The following is a 24,066-nucleotide window of genomic DNA, read 5'->3' on the forward strand; positions in this document are numbered from 1 at the left end:
GGTTAGATCACAAAAATAATCTAATTATTTATTTAAATTTATTTTAAAAAGACACCTTTTGTCCCAAAATGAAGTTTGTTAGTATTTGGTGACTGTTTGGATGGTGTTCAGAGTTAATGTGATGAACTACACCTGTGCAGATGCTGACAATCAGACGTTTTAACTGTGGCTTATGTGTTCAAATACTTCTTGTGGACACAGTATACGTGGAGACGCCAGCATGGGCGAAATATATTTATGTCCTATTCATCATCTGTTAAAATGAATGGCAAGAATGCAGCTTGGCATAGGTGGCTGTTCTTTTTCCGGTCATTAGTGTTCCAGGCAGGTAAGAATACTTCCTCTAGGTGAGATGCTGGAAAGTTAGCGTCAGGACGGCTGAAGTATGGAGGCCCTGAGCAGAGCCTGCTAAACTTAACTGACCCACACAGGTTCAACCGACACATTAAAACGCTATTTATCCTTTCCTATTTGTTCACCTATTTATGTTGCCGAATGGGAAGGATTTTTTTTTTCAGCGTGGAATGTCTGTATGACAGAGATAGAAAGAGAGAGAGAGAGCGACAGAGAGTGTGGAGAGAGAACAGTGAATGAGTCGGTGTTATTTATTTAGTTTGGAGCAGTGAAAAATCACCCGCCGTATCACTAATTCCGTCTCCCCCCGGCCACCGGACGAATGAAAGCACTTTGAGGGCCAAACAGACCAGAGCTGTGTGTGCCACACTACAGTGGACATACACCATCCAGCCGCTCTCACACACCCTCACACACTCCCTCTCTGTCTCTCGCACAAATACTCACACGCAAACTCACACTCAGGCAGAGGTGTCAACCTCACCGCACCCATTCAATGGAAGGAAAACTGTGTTGTTTGTACTTTGTTTTATGATTTAAAAGCACTGATTCTCTCATTTTTATATATTTTTCCTCTTTTTTGGCCATATTTCATTCTAATCACTTTCAATAAACGTGTGTGTGTGTGTGTGTGTGTGTGTGTGTGTGTGTGTGTGTGTGTGTGTTTTGAACAAATAATGTATAACTTATATATTAATTATTATTATTACTATTATAATTGTTCATTTTTAATTATTATTATATTTCCAGAAGAACATTTACTAATTATATACTCTATTATATAATTATTATATAAATATTCCCAGATTCATATATATATATATATATATATATATATATATATATATACTGTATATAATGCATCAATAATTAAAATATTTATATTCATATATTTATGTACATTTTTGTGCATTTAAATACATATTTTTACAAAAAATAAAACAATTTTCAACAAATAATTTATATGTTTTGACTTTGGAATAATATCTTGAAATTATACATCCTGAATTCATTATTATTATTACTATATATATATATATATATATAATATATATTTTAATATATATATATATTTGTTTTCATATATATATATATATATATATATATATATATATATATATATATATATATATATATATAACATATTTTATACATTTTTTATACAATTTTATTGCTAAAAACAAACTCTTTTTGTGGTCTGGCCAGAGGAAAATATTCTTATTGTTGAGTCATGTAATATTTTGAACATTTTTGCTGAAAGAGGTCAGTGTCCATTCATTTATCAGCTTTTAAAAACAAAATAAATAAACAAAAAAATAAACTCTTTTTACCTCTAATTGTAATAAAAGAGAGTGAATGATATAGAAAGAGATAGATAGAGAGAGAGAGAGAGCGACAGTAGAAGGCTAAAAGGTTGAGTGAAGTTTAAGCAGCCATGAGTCATGAATGAGCACACATTGTTAGCTCAGTGAAAATCCTCGCAAGTTCTTGGAAAAAAAAAGTCCTGCGTGACACCAGGATGCAAGACAGAGCAGAAAAAAGAGCAGAGAAGAACACAGCTGTGCTTCTGCTAACACTGCAGCTCCGGTGTCAATCCACAGCGAGCAGAAGACATCTGCATCTTCTGAATCTTATAACCTTCTCTGTTTATCATCTTTTTTTGGCCTTCAGCTTTCCTTCATTTGAATAAAGTACACAGCTCGTTTACGGGAACTACCGTGGAAAACCATCACTCCTGGCTCCTGTTTTCCGCTCTCATATACTTTTTCCCAAATGTTTTTTTGCGAACCCCGCCGTTTAGAAGCCCTTTTTAATTTTACTCCACACAACTACCCGCACCTAAGAAATGGACAGCGGTGAAGAAGGAGGCTAAATATAAACCTGTAAAAGGTAGCTTTGTGAAGGCGGGCGCTGGAGAGAGTGAGCGCTAGAGAAAGTCTCCCTGCGGCCTAACTGCTAGGAAGGAGCCAGGGGCCGAATTTTTTGCCCTCAATGAAAGAAGCGATTGTCCGGGGCCCTGCAGAGCCAGGAAAGTTACCCCAGTGGTCTGGTCCTATCTGGCAGGAACGCAAGAGAGAGAAAGAGAGGGGGACAGACAGACTCGCATTCGTTCGGTCAGATACCTGCAACCCTTCAGGAAAAAGCAAGCTTTTGAGGTGTTTATAAATATCACCTGTGAAGCGCGCAGGACGCCGACTCAAAACGAGCATGTTGGGAATGTTCAAAAAAGACTCTCAACTTGTTTGTTTAGACAGTGGCCAGAAGGAGAGGGACAGGGGAAGAGCGGAGGGGAGAGAACAGGTATTTTCGGAGCAGACTTCATTGAGAAGAAGGCCCCATTGATGATGATGGTGAGGAGGGGATGCTCTTAGGAGAACATGGTGAATTCACGGGGAGCCACGTTGAGCTCAACACTACTCTGCTGTTTCACCGGCCACGGAAATCCACAAATCTCTGCGCCGTTTCAAAACCCTTGTGCGCTTAATTGCATTGAATATGCACTATATGTTTCTTACACAGAGGACTTTGTGATAATGCCAAATTACATTTTAAATCACGCTTTAATAATCTTTTGTCGTGCTTTAAAGAGGCACACCTAAAGTACTTATATTATATTTTTAACTGTTATTTGGTTTTACATTTATATTAAGTTTATTTACTAAATTGCAGCTTCATCATTATACAGAAGTGTAATTACAAATATATTTTAATACATGACATACAAGTTTCAATAGAAATTAGTATATTTTAGTTGACCAAAAAATGCTGGTCAGTATACACTTTATCCATACTTCAAATTATTTCAAGTAATTATGAAATTACATATAAAGATGTACTTAAGTCTTACTTAAGCGGGTCAAAAAAAAGGTTAAGCTAACAGCATTTAATAATATATCTTTAAACTATAATCCACACTGTAAAAAAATTATATGAACAATAGGTTATGACATTATACATTTTAAATTGGTTTACCGCATCAAAATAAGTTAAGCAATTTTCAACTTTTTTTTATACAAAATTCAACTAATATTTTTAAGTCAGTTTAATGTAATGTAGAAATGACTTAAACATCCAAGTAGATTGTACTTACAACTTTTTTTTACAGTGCATTTTCATTTAATTGTAATTAACATACAATTAAGTGTCCGAAAACATTACATTCAGTTTGTACTTAAGCATATTCTTTTAAAACATATTACTTGTGTAATAAGTACTCTTTTTAAAAGTTTGCTTAAGTGTACTTCTTTTTCACAAGCGAAGTTGTCGTCCTATTATAACACAAGGATTGACCTGAGAACAGTGAGAATCTGTGAGCATAATGAACATAACTAGGGAAAATCTCATTTAAAATTTAAATTAGACTTTAAATTGTTTTCTCACCTTGTAGATGCAGACTAATTTTTCAAATCTTTCACTAAAACTTCGGCACGTAACTTGTCCTCAAGGCTAATCTAAAAGCACTGAAAATATACTTCATTTTCATTGTGTGGTATATTAAAAACAATACGCTGTAGTGCATGTTTATACAATGTGAACGGATTTTTAGAAAAAAATTAAGCTTGAAGGTCCAACAAAACCGCCATTGGGGCATAATTTTTTTATGTATTTTCTTTACTATGTTTGAGATATTGTCTGTTTGTCTGCCTTGTATGTTTGGTGAGCCAAAGAAAAAAATCCACCCTGGTGGACAATAAAGATTTATTCTATTCTATTCTATTCTATTCTATTCTATTCTATTCTATTCTATTCTAAGCCGATCGTACGAAAACGTACGAATTAGCCAACAATTTGCCAAAACGTAAAATAGTTACAACTTGCATGAGATTATGTTGGTTGAACCCTTAAAATCTCAAATAGGGTGTGTGATTGATTCAGCCCATGCCATCAAAATCTCATTCCAGCCAGAGGAGGGGACCAAAAGATATCTCTGTTGACCCAAAATAACCTAGCAACCACCCAGAGGACCCTAGCAACCACAAAACAACATGCTAACAACCACTCAGAACATCTCAGCAATGTTCTGCCAATCTGCCACAACATGATAGTCATGGTAAGTTTTGCACGGGCAAACACTATTCAGATTTGAACTACAAAAATCTTGTTGAAAGTGTTTTCCTGACACATCTGTGTGTGACGCTCACAGCTCCAGTGGCAACGAGCGCCACAGGACATTACCTCTATTCATCCCTCACTCGCTCTCCCTTTCCCCCTCCACTCCAGCCACGGCTGTTTATGGACCCCAGCAGCCTAAAAACAGATACATGGAAAAAGGAAGGGAGGAGAGGAAAAAAGGTAAAACTCTGTTCTGCTCTGGATGAGCAGCTTCAGTAGAGGTTTTGGCGGGAAACCTCCACCCATTAAAACACTGACTGTTTCTCAATCCAAGAAAGCAAAGAACGGACTTGCGTTCTTGTTGAGAATGGTCTTGCCAGGCGGCCTTGAAAGAACGAACTCAGAACGACGCGAGGACACAGAACTCATCCTCATGTGCTGCCATCTTGTTCTCAACTGACCGTCTCAGCATATCATAAGTAGCGGTTAATGCACGATTAACATCACAAACAAGTGTCATAACCTACTAAAACATATATTTCATATTATTATATTTTCATATAATTTTATATCTTTTTATTTTACAGCGTGTATTTATGAAAATGTGTTACCATGTGTTACCTATTTTCTTCTATCTTTTTAATATGCCAATAAAAAATACTGCAGGCTTTCTTCAGGTCTCTATTCACTTTATTAAAATTAACCAAAAGAAGCGGACAGATGTTTGCCGTCATGTATTTGTGAGCCTGCAGCGGGAATCTCTTTAGTGATAACAAGAAGTTTAAAGCTTACAGGATCGTCCGGCGTACATCGTTTGCAACGGTTTGATTCTCTCAAGTCTGTATTCAATGCATCCTCGATATCAAGAACACATACGGGAACTTTCATGCGTAGATTTGTACTTGCGTTCTTGAGTCTTGGAATTGAACCTCAATGGTTGATGATGGCGTAGTACGAGAACACAAGGACGCAAGATCGCTTAAGAGCACATATTGAGAAACGGCCATTGACAGATATAGACCTTAGTCAGCTTAGACGCCATTTTGAATTTAACACGGATGAAAACAAGGCTGTGGGGGATAGACTTAAAGGTATAGCGGAGGATTTTCTTTTTCCGGGTGGATCATCAAGACTATTGGTCCTCCTAAGTGTCAATCATTCTGGTGATATGTTTACGTAAGGCCGTCGTACGTGCTCGTGCACACGATTCACACGCTCAAAACACAGGTTGGGCTTCCCACTGATGCCTCAGTCGCGAAGTTTCTACTTGACAGGTAAAGTTTGGCATGCTATTTGGAGAAATCCATTTAAAATCACTGCTAGTAAAAGTTAATGTAAGCTATGATTAGCTCGTGCACACGTTTAATAGGCGTTCCCTCTCGGGAACAGGTAGAGTGTTGCGCATGTGCATTTTTTCAAAAAGTGGAGAGGGCGGTTCTTTTCTAAAATTCGGGAAAATCCTCCACTATACCTTTAAGTTGTGTCCCAAATGACGCACGATACACTATGTACTTATACACTATGTACTTAAGCACTATGTACTCAACCGTGTGGTGTATGAACTTTATATGGTGATTTTGTTATTCAACATCGGAGTCTGATGCCCCTCCCCCTCTAATACGTAATTAAAGCTGTGACAGGTTCAGTGTGAACGCACTACTCACACTGTTTATACAGCATAGAATAGTGCATAAGTATGCAAATTGGGACGCACCTTTAAAGTCTTTACAATGGCGTGCACTGAATAAAGGTCCTAGATCACTTATTTTTCATAACTCACAAAATTCAAACGGCCATTGTCAGATATAGACCTTAGTCAGGTTAGACGCCATTTTGAATTTAACACGGATGAAAACAAGACTTAAGTTGTGTCCCAAATGACGCACAATACACTATGTACTTAAGCATTATGTACTGAAACACTATGTACTCAACCGTGTATGAACTCTATATGGTGATTTTGTTATTCAACTCACAAAATTCAAAACATTTTATGGATTATTTTTTGTCTATTTAGCCCTTTTCCAGAATGTATAGATGGATGGATAGACAGATCTAATTTTCATTAACATTTGCTTTGCCTGTTCTAAACCGTCAGATTTATTTTTATATTGTATTTTTATAATTATTGCCCTTTTTTTGTATTAGTGTTCTTATATGGCTCTCAGAGTTGATGTTGCTGTTTGGTAACACTTTACAATAAAGTCTCATTAGTTAATGCATTATCTTACATTTGTTAATGTATTTATTAATCTTTGTTATTACTAGTTAATAAAAATACAACTGTTCATTGCTAGTTCATATGGAAGCTTGTTTCCACCACTGAATAATAAATAAATAATAATAATTGCGACTTTTTATCTCACAATTCTGACTTTTTTTCTCACAATTGCGATATATCAAGTCAGAATTGTGACTTTTTTTCTCAGAATTGCGAGATATGAAGTCAGAATTGTGAGAAATAAAGTCGCAATTCTGAGAAATAAAGTCGCAATTGTGAGATATAAAGTCAGAATTGCATGATATAAAGTCGCAATTGTGTGTTATAAAGTCAGAATTGTGAGATACAAACTATTCTGAGGATACAAACTATTTTCCTTAGAATTGGACTTTATATCTCACATTTGTGAGTTTATATCTCACAATTCTGAGAAAAGATGTCAGATTTGCGAGATATAAACTTGCAATTATGTGTTATAAAGTCAGAATTGCGTGATATAAAGTCGCAATTGCGAGAAAAAAAGTCAGAATTCTGACTTTATAACACGCAATTGCGACTTTATTTCACGCAATTCTGACTTTATATCTCGCAATTCTGAGAAATAAAGTCAGAATTGCGAGATGTAAACTCGCAATTGTGAGATAAAAAGTCGCAATTATCTTTTAAAATGTTTTATTTTGTGGCGGAAACAAGCTTCCATAAGTTCATGTTAGCTCAGGACCAAAAAAAGATGCAACTTTTGATTTGAATATTTATTTACATTTAATACTTACATGTGCTTACAGTGTACTTGCGTAAGAAAGCACAGAGTAATAAACAGTAATTACATGGGTTAAGGTTAGGTTTAGGGGTAGGTTCAGGGTTAGTACCTATACCCAGTCATTGGGATTGGATGTAGTTTGAACCCCAACGTTCTTCCAAATAACATTTATTCTGCAGAAGAAGAAATTCATACAGGTTTAGAATGACAATAATCTTTATTTTGTGGTTAAATATCTCTTTAAATAAGATTGATTTACTGTTCTTTAAATATTACATTGTAAAGGTTGTGAGGCAGAATGTCACAGAAGTCATAAGACATGATACTTTACAGTTTCTGGTGAGCATTAAGAAAATGTGTGTTGTTAGCTAAATATACCTGGCAATGCACACGTAAAGATATATATATATATATATAGGAGTGGAATGTACAGATGTGTGTGTATGAGAGCAGACATGAGAGAATGTGTAAGTGCATGAGGAAGGGAAGTATTTGACGCATTCCAGTGCTACGGCTAGTGAATGATGTGATTCTCTCTTTCTCACACGCGGGTGTTGTTTTTAGACCCTCGCGCTGCTATAAGGAGAGGAGGGTGCTGGTGGACCATTAATTTGGCCCAGCTGGATTCCTGTCATTGCTAATTGGTGCAAACGAGGGGAACCTGGGATTGGCAGGGCACGAAAACAAACCCCCCAGTAACGGGAGCGTGGCAGGGGCTGGGAAGCTGGAGGGGGGCTGAGAACTTGGCGACACCTAAGATAGTTTCACCGATATTCACCACGCAGAGATGTTTATCTGACCGTCTTCAGTGAGGTGTCATGCATGGTTTCAAATATAATTGTCAAGAGCTACAGTTGTGGCCACAGGCAAAACCCTTTCGATTGAACGCCTCACTCAATTAGCTGAGACAAGCTGGTACACTACAAATATTGCAGTGTTTCTTTACAGTTCCTCCGGGCTATACATGCAAATGAGAAGCCGCTTTCAAAGAAGTTTACTTAAAGGGTTAGTTCACCCATAAATAATCACAAAATGTACTCTTCCTCGAGCCATCCTAGGTGTATATGACTTTCTTCTCTCAGCCAAACACAATGGGAGTTATATTAAAAAAAATATCCTGGCTCTTCCAAGCTTTATAATGGGAGTGAATGGAGTTTTTGAAGCCCAAAAAAAGCGCACCCATCCGACTCCAGTGGGTTAATAAAGGCCTACTGAGGTGAAGTGATGCATTTTTGTAAGAAAAATATCCATATTTATAACTTTCTAAACTATAATCACTGGCTTCCGGTAAAGGCCGAGTCTAGTTCCGGTTCCTAAAACTCAGTTACCATTCACTCCCATTATAAAGCTTGGAAGAGCCAGGATATTTTTTTATATATATATTTTAATATATGACTTTAAGAAGAAAGTCATATACACCTAGGATGGCTTGAGGGTGAGTAAATTATTTTGTAATTTTAGGAGATTTTTTATTTTTGTGAACTATTTTATACTTTACTATTGAAGTGAGCTAATAAAACATATTGAGATTAAGATATTATATTCAATTTGACAAGGAAGGATATCAAAGACTTGAATTTAGTGTCAACCTGTCTGTAGCCAAATGCTATTATATAATAATAACAATAACTAAATGATTTAATTGTGTGTGATCCCATAACTTATTTCTTACACAACCTTTATTTCATTTTAAATTGATTTGGTCAAAATAATTGAGAAATCAAGAATTTGGTGAGAAGTAAAAAGTTATTCATAGGTAACACATAACCAGAAGTTTATCTCCATAGTTCTGCTTTTAAAAGCATGTAGATTATGGATTTACAACTCAATAAAAAATAGCACTTAAACAAACATACTAAAAAGAAAATGACAAAATATATGAAAAAAAAAATGAATATGGGCTATTTTTAAATATAGGCTTTTATTTTATAGTTTGCTAAGTGAAAAGTAAAGGTATTGTTACTGCTTATTAAACAGGTTTCTACAGTTCTCTATAGAAATGCAGAGGACTGTTAAAGTATAGCAGTTAACATGATAAATAATTGATTGAATCATTGGCATTAGAGTATTGAGTATTCATGGTGTGGATGAGGTCATCCATGAGGGGGCGGAGCCTGTGACTGACTCTGACCAATGATTCTAATGTTTGTGTGGACGCACAGTGTGTGTGTGTGAGGGAGAGGGGGCGTGTTTTGCTCCAGTAGATAATTCAACACAATAAATCTGCACCTGCTTGTTATCAGTCTGCCATATTTTTATGCCTGTGTTATGACCGACAGTCATTCGCCTGTAGTCTTCTCAAACTCCACTCTAACACTTTCAGGTTAGACCCAGTAACCTCAGCATAATCTAGACACTATCAGTCAGATGAGCAAGTTATAATTACTTACGGAGGTGTGTAAGATGTTAAAACCTGGCTATTGGCTACAACGTTTTGAAAAAATATTTAGTAAAATTCAGTAGGCTAATTTGACGAACATGAGTAGCAATCCTAATATAGGGATTCAATAGGTGCAGACAAATGAAGCATTTAGAACTAGTCAAAGGCTTTTGGAAGGGCCTTTATCAATTCAGTAAGTTATTTGATCTCAAAAGTGTCTTCAGAGGTCAAAGGTGACGTTTGAGGGTTTGTATGTGTGTTTGAAGACACTATGGGAATGAACTCAACAGGAATGTGTGTGCACATCTGGGGTCCATGTGGACATAAGGGGACAGATCAGGAAGAAAGTGTCAGTCTTGACTAGACCAAAAGACAACACAGCCTGACTTGACAACCACTATCCATGGCCTCGTAAATCACCAAAGCACCAACACACACTCACACTCACACATATACACACCAACACAGCCCTCTCTATGAGACTTTTAGACCATAACCTCTTTTCTTCAACACAAAAGAGTAATTTCAACATAGTTTGGTCAGTTTTACCACCAGAAAGTCAGGCACGCACACATACACAAATGCATTCACTCAGTCTGACCTGATAAAAACCAGGAGTGCAAAGTAGCCTACTTGTACTTCATTAGCCTACAATACATTATTTTGGGGATTTTTACTTTACTAAAGTACTGTTGAATACTTGTTAAATATATTTACCATCATCTAAGTACACTTTGCAGGTCATTAAAGCTGCAATATGGAAGATTGTTTGGTTAATAATTAACGAAATTCTATTTTGAGCCAGTGGCCAACATAAAAGAAAACTCAGTGTTCAAATGTCTCTTCTTGCCATATCCTGATATGTTATTATGGTAGGCTTATCAAATTAATTTCGATTTTGAGCTGTCTGGTCGTATTTCGAGGGAAATCTAATACATATTAGCTCTTGCGTGTTTACATCATGGACTTAAACAAAAGTCCGTCGGTGTTGCTAGTTGTTTGAACTAGTTAGCTAGATAGCATTTGACATAGAAACAGTAACCCTCTAAACAGCAACCCTTACCCTGGACGTCAAAATGTAACGTTACGTTAGAAACCTTGAACTGAAGACTGAAGCGTCGCGATCAAACAAGGAAAGTATACAGAACATTAACAAAAAAAAAAAAAAAAAAAAATTTTTATAATAATCAACAACTTTGGATGTGATATTGTGAATTGCATGACATTTTTTCCCGAAATTCATTTTAGTGAAATTTTTCTTACTGTCCAGATCCGCTTTGATGGATATTTAAATGCATCAGATTCATCCTGCAGGGTCGAAGTGACGAAACACAACTGGCGTTAATATCTACTCTAAAATTACAGGACATTTTATGTGTCAACCATAGATGGCGATAGAGAGTTTCTTAGTGCAGCTAAGTTTACATCTCTGTTTTTATCCTAACGAGCAAATAAAATAATTTTACTTTACTTTTATTTAAAACAACAGGATTCATTAGACTTGAGAGTAAAATGTAATAGGAAACAACTAGAATACACCTTTATAAGCAATTTTGACCCAAAGCATTTTTTTTATTAATGCATTAGGCTAAATTATTTTATTTATACACATCGTTAGTAATAAACTGTGAACAATAAATCTTTTTTGAAACAAATGAGGTTAAATTTAAAATGAATCAATTTCAGGATGGTTTCAGTGTTGCTACGAATAAACAGGTTTCTTTACAAAGTTTGTGCATCAAAATACTTGAATGAGAAAATCTCCCCCGTCTCTGATTAATTTCATGAAGAAATACTGAAAGTACATTTAAATGGCGATACTTTTGACTTTCAATCATTGTTTTTATATAGCTACAATTATTTATTTTTTTAATTAACTTAAATTCTATGTAATTTTTTACACCTGTGATTACAAAGGAAATTGACATTGGAAGAGAATATTCAAATAAAGCTATGTTAAGGATTTATAGCATTGGTGTAGCTCTGATGTGTGTGTTGAAGGTAGAATGAACTGACTCCATTGACAGACTGCATTTGACTGCGGCTATGAGGCCTATACAGTGACGAGAACACCAGGTCTCTGTTTTGTTGACACAGTGATCAAGCCAAGATCAATCTGCCTCTGAAAGGAAAATTTAATCATGCTGTTCGGCTGTCGTTGTCTCTGTCTGGCCTAATCAGCAGCCATTTTACCTTCACCCACAGCATGCCATAGAGCAAAGTCCAGCTCTTTATCTGTCTCTAACCTGCACACTATGAATGCTCCCTGTGACACACACTCTCTCGCGCGCTCTCTCTCTCTCTCTCTCTCTCTTTCCCGCTCTTGTTTATGTTCTTTTGCTGGCTCAGTTTCTTCACCGAAACCTGTTGTAGACCGCCAGCCAGCCAATGGAGAGACAGTAACTTGTGCTCAAAATAGTTTATGGATTGTTTGAAGTTAAAATACACTGAAAATATTGTAGTAGTTTGGAGTGAATTAATAGACACTGAGGGTGCATGCAATACATCATAATGGGTTTTTCAAAGACTGACTAAAAGTTTTACATTTGGTCCGCATGCGCTCACCTTGATTATTTGGTTTCATTCCTGATTAGATGTCCTGTAGATATAAACAGTTCACTCAAAACCACATCATTTTCTAGACATTCATACCAAACAAGTCACTTTCCATTTCAGAGAAGAAATAAAAACCATTTCACTGATATGCAAAGGCTTCAAATGAATGTCACTCTGACAGACTTCTAATGACTAATATGCAAATGGCTCATTTATCATCCTAAATGACTTCAGCACTCATAAAGAGAGAGAAGAAAAGAAAGTCTAAATCCATCCGCCTCAAGGCACACCTTGAAAAAACCTGACACCTAAGCAATGGCCTGTGGCATGAACAGGGTGGTGTTCGCTGAGCACGTCGTCTTTAAAGAAAGTCAACAAAAGCTCACCCCTCCTACAGGATACAGTTAAGGATGCTGTGCTTGTCATTTGCATAGCACATCTTCTGGGACAGCCAAGTGTGTGTTTTAGATCACCTTTTCCTTATTTTCTTCCCTCCGTGTCAGTTTTCTCTCCCTCTTAACCGTTTTGCACAGGCTAAAAAGTGGCAAACAGGATAGAGATAATCAGAAACGTGGCAAGACTGAGGAAGCAATAGAGATGAAAGTGATTTTATACATGAATGTCTCTTATCAGCGTCTGGTGTCCTATCAGCAGAATATGGCTCATAACAGCCAGGATTAATACTGCAAGAACGGAAGTTATTACTCACCTTCACGCTGTCCGGTAAAAGGCCAACGTCACAAGTGTGATGTTTTTCCATCCACTGTGTATCACCTGTCGCACTTTAGGAACACGGGTGCTTTAGTGTATGGCACTGTTAGGCCTAACAAGATTCAACTCATTTTTAAAGTCAGTTTAATGTCATTTAAGTTACAATGACTTAAACATCCAAGTTGATTGTACTTAAAAATTTAGGGCAGCAACTTATTTTTTTTACAGTGTAGGCTACTTACTCAAATAAGTACAGAGTGATATTAATTAGGTACATGTTCTTACTATAGAGTTACAGTTAGGGTTTGGTTTAGGGTTCGTATGCATAATTTACTTTTGCTACCATAGAAAGTACATGTAGTAATGTGTAAACAAATGTTACCGAAGTAATTAAGAAGTCCCAAGTCTCAATGTCCCAGGGTTGTTTAGGACCCTGACTTAAACTGCATGGACAAAAACAGTTCTTTTGTGTTCTGGAGAAGAAAGAAAGGCATACAGGTTTGGAACAACATTACTTTGCGGTGAACTTTTCCATTAAGATTGAAATAATCAAAGTTCTCAATTAGGTCACAAAGGAAAAGGTACATTCCAGTTTAGTCATGATGGGAAGGGCCCTCTGTTACTTGTCCCTAATTTGCCATTGTGTCACTGTGGAAACCCTATCAGTGGTGTATTGGCGTATCTTATCAGGCTGGTGGCCCAGCAGCAAGGTCCCTTTGTGTTTCTCATGAAGAAATAGCTACTATAGATTCCCACCAGGAGACCCAGGGCAGAGTCTACTTTACATTTTCTCTTTTTCTCCAGCCCTGTCTATCTTTCATCCTTCCCTCGCTTTTGCATGTGATCCGCTCAGCCTTTGAAAAAGCTCTCCAGAGTGACGCGACGAGAGAGAATGGTTTCACAGCTCTCTGTGATAAAGCGAAAAAACACTGAGCTGAACCGCGTGGCTTGAGTTCTGCTCGCCATCAGACTCAGAGGACGAAAGCAGACAGGGTGGGATATTTCACACCAAAATAAGAAAGAACACGATATGATTATGAAAACTTTTTTGGTTCTTGAGGTATAGATGATTTATTATTACCGGATGTTCTTGGGACAATAAAACATGATAGGGCTATTATCCTGGCAGATGGGATATGTCTGCTACATGGTTATTATATTGCTTGTGCTCATTTTACAGTAAGGGTCTTCAAAATGTCACTCTTCAGATTGTGATTGTTTTATTTAGACATACAGTGGGATCCAAAGCGCTTCTGTTTTTCACTGTTTTCAAACTTTTTTGCATTACAACTAATATTATCAGCAACAATTTGAAAGCAGAAGCTGAAGCAATGAAGTTTATGTCAAACCTGATGGTCATGTTACTTGATCTCAAATGTTAAAATGGGGCAATTGCAATTCTGTATTATTCTCCAGTTCAGGGCGCTTATTTCTTCACTCATTTGCAGAAACATCCACCGGTTTCACAGGATTAAGCCTATAGTCTCAGACTAAAATGCTAGTTTGAGCTGTTTTAACTGAAAGCAACTTGCACTGACATATCTTAAAATATGTCTCAAGATGCACATCAGTAATGTTTGTTTCTAAAGCATAAAAGCTACTTAAAGTCCTAATTAAACTAAGGCCTAATCCCGGCTTAATCTAAGCCCTGTCTGTGAAATCGGGCCATAAAGGTACAACTACCTTATCTTCCCCTAAAAGGTGCATATCGGTGAAACTCGAAAAATTAGAATATCGTGCAAAAGTTCCTTTATTTCAGTAATTCAACTTAAAAGGTGAAACTAATATATTATATAGACTCATTACATGCAAAGTGAGATATTTCAAGCCTTTATTTGTTATAATTTTGATGATTATGGCTACAGCTTATGAAAACCCCAAATTTACAATATTACATGAAATCAATAAAAAAAAGGATTTTAAATACAGAAATGTCGGCCCTCTGAAAAGTATAATCATGCATATGTACTCAGTACTTGGTTTGAACCCTAACCTTTTAAGTTGAATTACTGAGATAAATGAACAAGTTTCACCTGTAATACGTACCTTAAGGAACTACTATGAACCTTTTAGGGGTAAATATGAATCTTTTTTCTGGCAGTATTCTGCTCATCCTTGACTAGAAGCATTTTAAGACATCATAAAAATGACAAAAACATTTGGGTCTGTCCATAAGAGTCAGTGTACAAGCTGTTCTAAAGGACAATTTAGATTCATCAATGCATAATATTTTTTATATTTTACTTTAATAAATATCAAAACATTTTCAATAGTGTCACATTTATATCTTAGGAATGTGTATATTTAAAATAACGCCAAAGCATATGTGAGAAGTTTGTTTTTAATAAGAAGAGAACATAACAAACAATAAGAACATACCATGAAACGATCAACCAAATAAAGCAATATATATATATATTAAGACACTTATCTTTTAAGCCCAACGGCCAAAAAGCTGGGTTTAAATAAAACTAAACAGTACAAGAACATCAATTCTGACCTGCTTTCTTACAAGAATTTTGTTTATGATATGATGGCTTGAGACAACGTTTTTTTATAATTAAAACGGCTTTCAAATCTCAGAAGGAGATTTTTAAATGACGAGATCTTACAAAAATACATCATGGCAGTTTCACTAGGGTCTGTATAATTTGCTGATAAAAAGGTAGTTACAAAGCATTTTTGTAACAAAACAGTCCCACCCCTCCCCAACAGGGAAGAACAGAGAGGTCACTAGTGCAAAGTATTGTATGGAAATGGCCCTTAGTGCATTGTCTGCTGATCTGAGTAAGAGCCGAAGCTGAGCTGAGCTGAGCAGAACATGTGGCAACCTGGAATAACAGTGAAAGGTCTCTGACATCTTTTTCGTGAACGTCATTGCCAGTATTTAAAAAAAAAAAAAAAAGGGAAGTCTGGAAAACAAATAGCTGGATTTACCACAGTTTAATCCAAACTTTTATCTCTTTATATATATATATATATATATATATAGCCAACTTAACACAAAATTCTTCAGAATATACAAAATGACTTCATGGCCAAGAGTAAAAAAAAGTAATTCTTCAGTTTCTCTAAGGGACAAGCATAACAAGATACACACTCTCCTTACAAGCGCACTGTGTGTTAGTGCGCTTCGAATGAACATGCGTTATGCTGTAACACAAAACAGGAGAGTTTCCCTGTAACACAGTAACACCTGCTCACAGCAGTAACCTGAACTCAAACGCTTCCGCAATCATGCTCACGTCCTCTTATTGTCACATTGTTTACGTAACTTCACAACACAAAATCATACAAGATATATTAAATTCTTCCCTTCATAAATAAATGCCTGACTCCTGCTTCCCCAAAAAAACAGTATATACATATGGCATCATTTTTATACATCTTCTGTGTTACATCCGAAACCAAAATGTTTAGTTCCTGAATATATGTTAGTTAAATTAGTTTCTGCACTGGAACTCGTCCCTTGGTTCTGGTGAAAGCGTTTCACTCTTAAAAATAAAGGTTCTTTATTGGCATCTATGGTTCCATTAAGAACCTTCAACATCCATGGAACCCTTTCATTGCACAAAAGGTTCTTTCTTCACACTGAGAGAAAAAAAAGTACTTTTTAAGAAATGTTCACTGAAAGGTTCTTCGGGGAGCCGGAAATGTTTCTTATATGGAATCACTGCGAAAACCCCCTTTTGAAACCTTTATTTTTAAGAGTGCAGGAAACGTAGTTATTGATGGCAAAGCAAGCTCTTGAAGTTGAAGATGTCCTGCCATTAAGAGTCTGTGGAGTTCAAACGGCTGGTCAGCACATTAGGATGCATTAAGGACAGACCTGCTGTAGAGGGTCTGGTAATACGCACCAGAGTCAATGGCGGACGGCCCAGCGCTGTCATAGATCTGTTTGGCGGCCATGGGAGAAGATGTGGTGTAGCTGTTGTAAGCCATCACCTGGTCCTGGTACGACTTGAGGTCCATCTTCTGCTCGTTGGACATGAGGTTGGTGATGGAGAACGGATGGTTGAAATTGTAGTGTGGGTCCATGGACTTCAGGGGGTCGTTCTGCAGGTCCAGGTGTTGCATCGGGCTGGCCAACAGGTGAGGGCTGCCGCCCATGCCCTGAGAGTGCAGGTGTGAGCCGGACGGGGGCATCGAGGAGGACACCGAAGACGGGATTGGCACTGGCGAGGTGTGTGAAAGGCTGGGCGCTTGAGACGGGCAGTCCATCTGCACCAGGCTCCTCTGCTGCTCCTCCGAGGCTGATCCGGCATGGGAGCTGTCGGAGTGGGCAGAGTCGGCACCTTCGGAGCCGGTGGCGGGACTGTGCTCCTCCTGCATGCCCTCACCGCTGTGCCCGCCCTTGCCACCGCCCTCCTGGGATTTCGTCGAGCTTTTCTTCCCAGACTTTTCCTCGATCTTGAAGCGCTTCTGCCGACGCAGGTAACAGCCGTTCTCGAACATGTTCCCGGAGTTGGGGTGCAGCGCCCAGTAGGAGCCCTTTCCGGGCTTGTCGGGCGAACGCGCCACTTTGACGAAGCAGTCGTTGAAGGACAGAGAGTGGCGGATGGAGTTCTGCCAGCGCTGCTGGTTCTCCCGGTAGTACGGGAACAGATCCATGATCCACTGGTAGATTTCGTTGAGGGTTAGCATCTTGCTGTTGGACTGCTGGATCGCCATCGTGATGAGGGATATGTAGGAGTACGGTGGCTTGGCGTGGGTTAGAGAGCGACGGTAGGGCTTTGGCATCTCCTTAGTCCGGTTAAGAGAGGTAGGAGAGGGGTAGCTGATCTGGGACATAGGCTGGCCCATGCTTTGGTAATGCGAGAGGGGGCCCAGCGAGGAGGCAGAAGAGCCCAGCTGGGTCAGAGAACCGGGGTTCAGAGAGGAGCCAACAGGGGACAGGCTCATGTGGTTGGGGCCTCCACCCATGCTGGCCAATGGGCTGCTGTTGAGACCTGAGCTGGGATAGCCCATGTTCATGCTGGATGCGGAACAGGCCGAGTTCAGATTTATGTAGCTGTTCAAGCTGCTCACTGAGTTCATGGCGCTCGGAGAGGAATACATCTAAAAGAAAGTAACACATGACATTAATGTTTCGCCTTCAATTCTCCATCAACAATAAAGTAACTATAAAACAAAATCTAACAGTTTATAAACACACACACAAAATTTGAATATAACAGTGTTTCACCTATAGGCTTCTGAAGTTATTGCCAAACTACAATATAGCCTAACTTTGTTATATTCTAAGTTTCTGTTATTACAAAATAATTTGTATAGAATTATTTTAGTGTAGTGTAATTTAAGTGTTTTATTATATATATATAATTTCGTTTGATTTCGTTTTAGGTACAATATAAAACGAATTTTCAGTTTGAAATCGCACTATTGTTCGATTTTAAGCGTCGGTGTATTTAAAACTCTTCAGCAATCTTAGAACGAGTCTCAAAAATAGAATTAAATACAAAGAAATACTAAATAAATAACAAAACTATTATAATTACATTTGTGGCGCAGAATACTATACTAGGCTAGCAGTAAGTCATTGTGGTCACGAAATAGTTTTGGCCAGCAATAACACAAGTTTGAATGTAAATGTTATTTTAAAAAATAACATTTTAAACGAATGCTGCTTTATGAATAAACAATTCTCTATTTTACTTTCTAGCCTATTGGTTCCACTGGCATGTAAAACGAGTGCACGAGAATGTAACGTAAAATTAAAATCGAAATCTAATCGAAAACTAAATGACGACTCTTAAAAATAGCCTAATTTATTCAATCAATAAAATAATGGTAACATGCGAACATTACATCGTTATAGATCATTTTATTGTCCTATTTAAATGTAGCCTAAATGTTATTTCGAATTCTATCTATCTATCTATCTATCTATCTATCTATCTATCTATCTATCTATCTATCTATCTAATTCTTGTATGAAAAAATATATTGAAGAGTTTTGAAGAAAATTGAAGACTTTCCAGAACTTACTTCGCTTGCCTCGCTGTAGAAAGAATTCCATTCCGGAATTTCATGTGATTCCATCTTCACGGAGCTCAACATCCCCAAATAAAGTTGTAACTCGAAAGAAAGTGATCGGAACCTAACCGTGTATTGAATTGTCCTTCAGTTTTGTTTTTCTCAGCGGTTTTGTTTTAAAAAAAGAAAAGAAAAAGAAAAAGAAAAACGTCCCACAAGACGACACGCTTTGTAATTCCACGCAATATTACGGCATGAACTGTAATAAAAAGTTTAATAAAGTTATGCTCGTCTGTTGTCTTCAGTCCCGTAGATCAATCAGATGGTTTCTCATGATTGGGTAACTTAGTTGACTCAGTTTTTTTGTGTGGCAGGACCCGTAAACATTTTCAAGTAATCCCGAGAAGTCCAAACGAGAAGCTGTCGTGGAGTCTGTGTCAGGTCTCTGTGGTGAGTCCCGTAGAAAAGCCTCACCTCGGGCTTTAAACGCGCGCAGGTGAGGGAGGGGCCGCGCCACGGGCCCCGGGACTCAGGAAGACTCCCTAAAGGTCTCTCTTGCCCCCTGCTGTTCTGTATATTGGCCAGCCGACACATCCATCTCAATTGTCATCCCAGACAACTTCAGGCCTAGAGAGAAAATGAATAGAAAGAAATGTAGAAGATTTTGGGCCTCTGCTGTAACTTAAAGAAGGATGGGCTTAATATAGAATTTTGATAGATAGATAGATAGATAGATAGATAGATAGATCGTTTTTCTTTCATGACCGATGACACGCGAATCGTCTTGTTTTTCATTTGTCGCTCATTTGATTCCGTCATCGGTGATGTGTTCAGGGTGGTTTAAGCTCATCAGGGTTTAAACTCATCACGGTGGGGCTCCACATCAGTAATCTGAGGTGCCAATTTTAGGAGTTGTTAAATCCCCTCGGCTATCACTTTCACGTCGGTCACAGCATCAGCGAAGGACGATGATTAATTCTCCAGATTTAAAAAAGATGATCTCATGCCGTCTTTTCTCAAACCCGAGGACATGCACGTTCGTTTAGTGTGGAACTAAAAAGCGAAATACAAGAGAATCAAAATACACTGATTTGATTGTAAAGGCGCTACAGAATGACATTCGAAAATACACTCTTAAAAACAGAAATGCATTTTTGGTTCAAAGACCCTTTCAGTGAACAGTTCTCAAACCAACCGTTTTATTAGTGTGAAGAACATTTTAGTAGACAAAATGAACATCAAATGAACAAAGATACATTTAAATAAACGAAGATAAAGATAAACGAAAATATTCAGAAAATGCAGTATTTAGCATAATGCATTCATTTTCTGAACATTTTCGTTTTAATTACAAATATATATTTGTTCATTTGATATTCTTGCCATTAGGCTATATTCTTTTTAATTAGCCTCTATTTTTACATAGCCTAGGCTATATGCTAATTATTATGTTTCAAGCTAATCGCTTTTGTTTGCGAGTTTAGCCTTCATTTTCCTGGACAAAAGCAGATTGGAATTTTGAAGTCTTTCCATAAATTTTTTTACTGTGAACATCTGTGAACTTTTCCTGGCTTGAAATGACCCGTGAAGATGCGACTGTGTATGTGAATACACATCTGTTGTTAGGCGCAGACAGGAACATCACAATGTCAATGCATTTCCTAATGGCTAATGAATGGAGATGTAATTGATCAATTGGCGGGGGGTCGACAGGATTAGGAGAGACCTGACCCCCAAAATGCAATTTATGAGATGTTCCCACAACAGTCCATCTAAAAGAGTTATTAGCTATAACTAGAATTAATTACAGCATTTCTTTCTTGATTGGCCAGTAGCTCTTAATTTCATGATCGCTTGTATCAGATCAGACGGGACTTTCGACAGAGAAATTTCAGCAGATGTTTAGCCTACCTGTGGATGCACATGATCAAGAATAATAATAACCTCGCAGGCTGGTCTATGCAGTGTTTGGCACGCTTGAGATGGTGTATTGGCGAACACACATCTGAACATCCTCCTGCTGTCTCTGCGCTTCTCATGCAATGCAGCGGCGCATCGTTCATTAACACCTCTATAATTGGATAACAATAGTCTTAATGGGTGACGCTAATGGAGGAAGCAGAATATTAGAAACGTGTCTTAAGGCTTTTGAGGAGCCAAACAGCAGTGAGTCATTAATGATAGTCTAACTGGTTGAAAATACGAAGACATTCACATGAAGCCTTCAGATGACAAGCAGACTTCAGACAGGAAGCTTTCACCCTAAAATATATTAGAAAAAAAAGTCCTTCAAGAACAATATCCATATATATTTATCATAAATTACTCTAGTTAGGCCTATATGTAGGCTAATATATTGTATGTATAAGTGTACACTGATAAAAATGATTTTGTGGTGAAGTAGGCTATACTACAGAAAAAACTGTAATTTACATGAAAAAGTTAGTTCAGGCAAGAATAAAAACAAGTAAATTCTATATTAGTACTCAATTAAAATGAAAGCGTAAATATCAATGTAATAAAATGACGTAAAATTAAAGTAAAATTACTCAACTTTTCTGATTTTGGTGTTCCCATCATGCACTGGGCCTTGAATAATTAATGAGGTTAATTTTTCACTGGTTTCCATTTACATTGTTTTATCATTGCTGTTAGGATTAGTAACTTGACATTTTGTGACATTTAGAGTCCATTTTCTACGTTCCATTTTTTAAGTGACTAATGTACAGAAGACTGAACATTCATTTTTTTCTGAAACAAAGAATCCACTGACCACCCTCACAAAATGTTTATTCAAGTGTGCTATTAATTCTTTTACACTAAAAATAAGTATATGTTCAGTCTACTTTTTATGTAGCCTATACTAGCTACTCCGAAATATAGCCTATACTTAAAAATACAGTATACTTGACTTATACTGACAGAAACGTCTAAGTAGCCTATATTTGGCCTACAGGCCTACTACACATTCTTTTGATCGAGATGTACTTAAAAGTAATTATTCTAAGTGGATGTGTAGTTGTTTACTCTTTTGATGTACATACTGTCTAATAAACTTAGCCTACATTGTTTGAAATTATTGATTTATAAAGAAAACAGATATATTCCTAATTCTGAGTATGTGCATTGTATGTGAAATTGATGTGATATAGGAATTTACTTCAAATTAAAGTACAGTTTAAGGTATATTTAAAGTGTAAAAATTAATAGGCCCTTCCTAAATAGGAACAAAGTACTTAAAGTGCGTGTGTGTGTGTGTGTGTTTAGTAAGCTATAATGATGTTAAGTTATGTTGCAGTATAAAATTACTACTGAGACTATACTTCAAAGTGTACTTTCATAAACTAAAAAATGTGCTAAAATGCCTTCCATGCTTACGTACCTATGCGTTCTATAATAAAACTGATGCGTCATAATAAAATTATCCTATAGTATACTTATTTTTTTGTAAGGACAATGGTTTGCCAATCATTTTGCTGAGGCTGCATATTCTATTCGATTCTGTTCTATAGAAAAGTATATCTGTAGAATTACACAGAACGTTCTTTTTAGGTTTTAGACGTTGCAAAATGCATGAACAAGTTAGAAATGTTATTGTTTTAAAAACTTAAACCAAGTTTTTTAATTTTTATATGGATTCTAGTTTATACAGACTTTATAAACAGTGAGTGTCCAGTCCCATGAGGTGTAATGTCACTTGCTGAACGGCTACTTTTTGTTTCACATTTCATTCCACCGCTTATCGACTGAATCAAGTGTTTACTAAACAACCCGATCGTTCTCGTTCTGTCGCAGTGTGTTGGGAGAACACTTCCATCTGCTGGACAGAGGTAAACATTACAGCAAAGAGGGCAAAACCATGACAAAACCTCGAGACTTTCAGGTCATTTAGAATCATTGAGATCCTATTATTCTAGTTTTATTTTTATATTTTATGGTTTAATTAGCCATTATTTAACGCTTTATTTTTATTATGTAAAAAAAAAAATGTATTACTTTTTTTTTTTTAACATGTCTTTATACTCAAGTTTTATTTTAGTTAGGCTAGTACATCAAGATAAACTAAATGAAAATGAGATGTTTCCTTGGCATGTTTTCTTTTTCTTTTTTTAAAATATTTAATATTGTCAAACATAAGCATTTATTTCAAGTAAGAAAAATGTTGGTCACACTTTAGCTAACCCTGCCATCAAGCAAATTGACAATTACCTGTATATAATGCAGTGGGCCAGAGGTTTGATATCATTCAAAGTGACCTGGTTTAACAGCCAACTAAAACATCACGTATGTCCGAAAATACTGTAAATAGATCTGTGATGTTTATAATCATGTCCTTTCCCCACACAAACACCGCAGATAAGCAGACTGTAAGAAAGCACACATGTTCCAACCTTGAACAGTTTCTGAATCTCCAGTATAAAAACAACCCACACAATCACACTTTCACAGTGATCGATTCAAAGTCCACCTTTTACTGGGTCACACCGTTTCCACACCGCGCTGTGCAGTTTCCCAAGTTTACTATATGCTGTAAAAAATGATTTTCCAGCTAACCTAAAACTGTAATTTAAGTAAAAAAAAAGGGAATAATTTATTACGGAAAAACCTGACAACATTGGGTTACATCAGTGGAAGTCATTTGAAGGGTTAAATCAGCTCACTTTCTAAAGAAATTTAAGATGAACAATGTTCATGACAAAAAACATTTAGCTATAATCTCACTGCAAGACATTTCCAGATGTTTAAAAACAGCTATGAACTATATTGAAGTGCTGTATACCACCCATTTAAAAAAAATTGGGAATGCTGAATAGCATAAACACTGTAATCTCCAACCAAATTTCAGGGTCAGCGCTTAGCATTATCTGCAGACTTCTTGCATCACTAAAAAACAAAACAAAAAAACAACAGTCTCCGAGAGTTTGTGAAAAGTCAATCTTTTAATTTAAATACAATTTAAGCTGTAACATAAAAGCCGATTAAACAGAGGTCTTACAGAACAGTACTTTGTGCATTTATATATTTCGTCATATATTTTTCAAATGTCAAAAAACA

The 24,066-nt window shown here is 36.9% G+C and overlaps 2 protein-coding genes across 3 annotated transcripts in view; one reads left to right on the forward strand and one right to left on the reverse strand.

Annotated features, from left to right (window-relative positions):
• The window catches only part of lbhl (LBH regulator of WNT signaling pathway, like), a 489,980-nt gene that overhangs the window by 186,518 nt on the left and 279,396 nt on the right, over positions 1-24,066 (forward strand). The window lies entirely within an intron of this gene.
• Positions 16,032-21,082, reverse strand: foxa3 (forkhead box A3). Of its 2 annotated transcripts, none has more exons than XM_079874985.1 (3): positions 20,956-21,082; positions 19,024-19,638; positions 16,032-18,093 (listed from the first exon to the last, which is right to left on the reverse strand). In XM_079874985.1, exons 2-3 carry the CDS (start codon positions 19,093-19,095, stop codon positions 16,843-16,845), a joined length of 1,323 nt encoding a protein of 440 aa, XP_079731111.1. In that variant the 5' UTR covers positions 19,096-19,638; positions 20,956-21,082; the 3' UTR covers positions 16,032-16,842. The 2 variants fall into 2 exon arrangements, with proteins under 2 accessions (XP_079731111.1, XP_079731110.1); XM_079874984.1 differs by lacking the exon at positions 20,956-21,082 and adding an exon at positions 20,923-20,950.

The sequence above is a fragment of the Squalius cephalus genome, assembly GCF_949319135.1.
Source record: "Squalius cephalus genome assembly, chromosome: 6".
In the NCBI taxonomy this organism is placed as follows: domain Eukaryota; kingdom Metazoa; phylum Chordata; class Actinopteri; order Cypriniformes; family Leuciscidae; genus Squalius; species Squalius cephalus.

What these genes read in the sequence shown, in the direction of transcription:
- foxa3 (XM_079874985.1), bottom strand. Translation starts at nt 19,095, where the DNA reads ATGTTGAGCTCCGTGAAGATGGAATCACATGAAATTCCGGAATGGAAT. An exon ending in TCTACAGCGAGGCAAGCGAA is followed by an intron (nt 18,094 to 19,023) that starts GTAAGTTCTGGA and finishes ACTTTCTTTTAG; the next exon opens with ATGTATTCCTCTCCGAGCGC.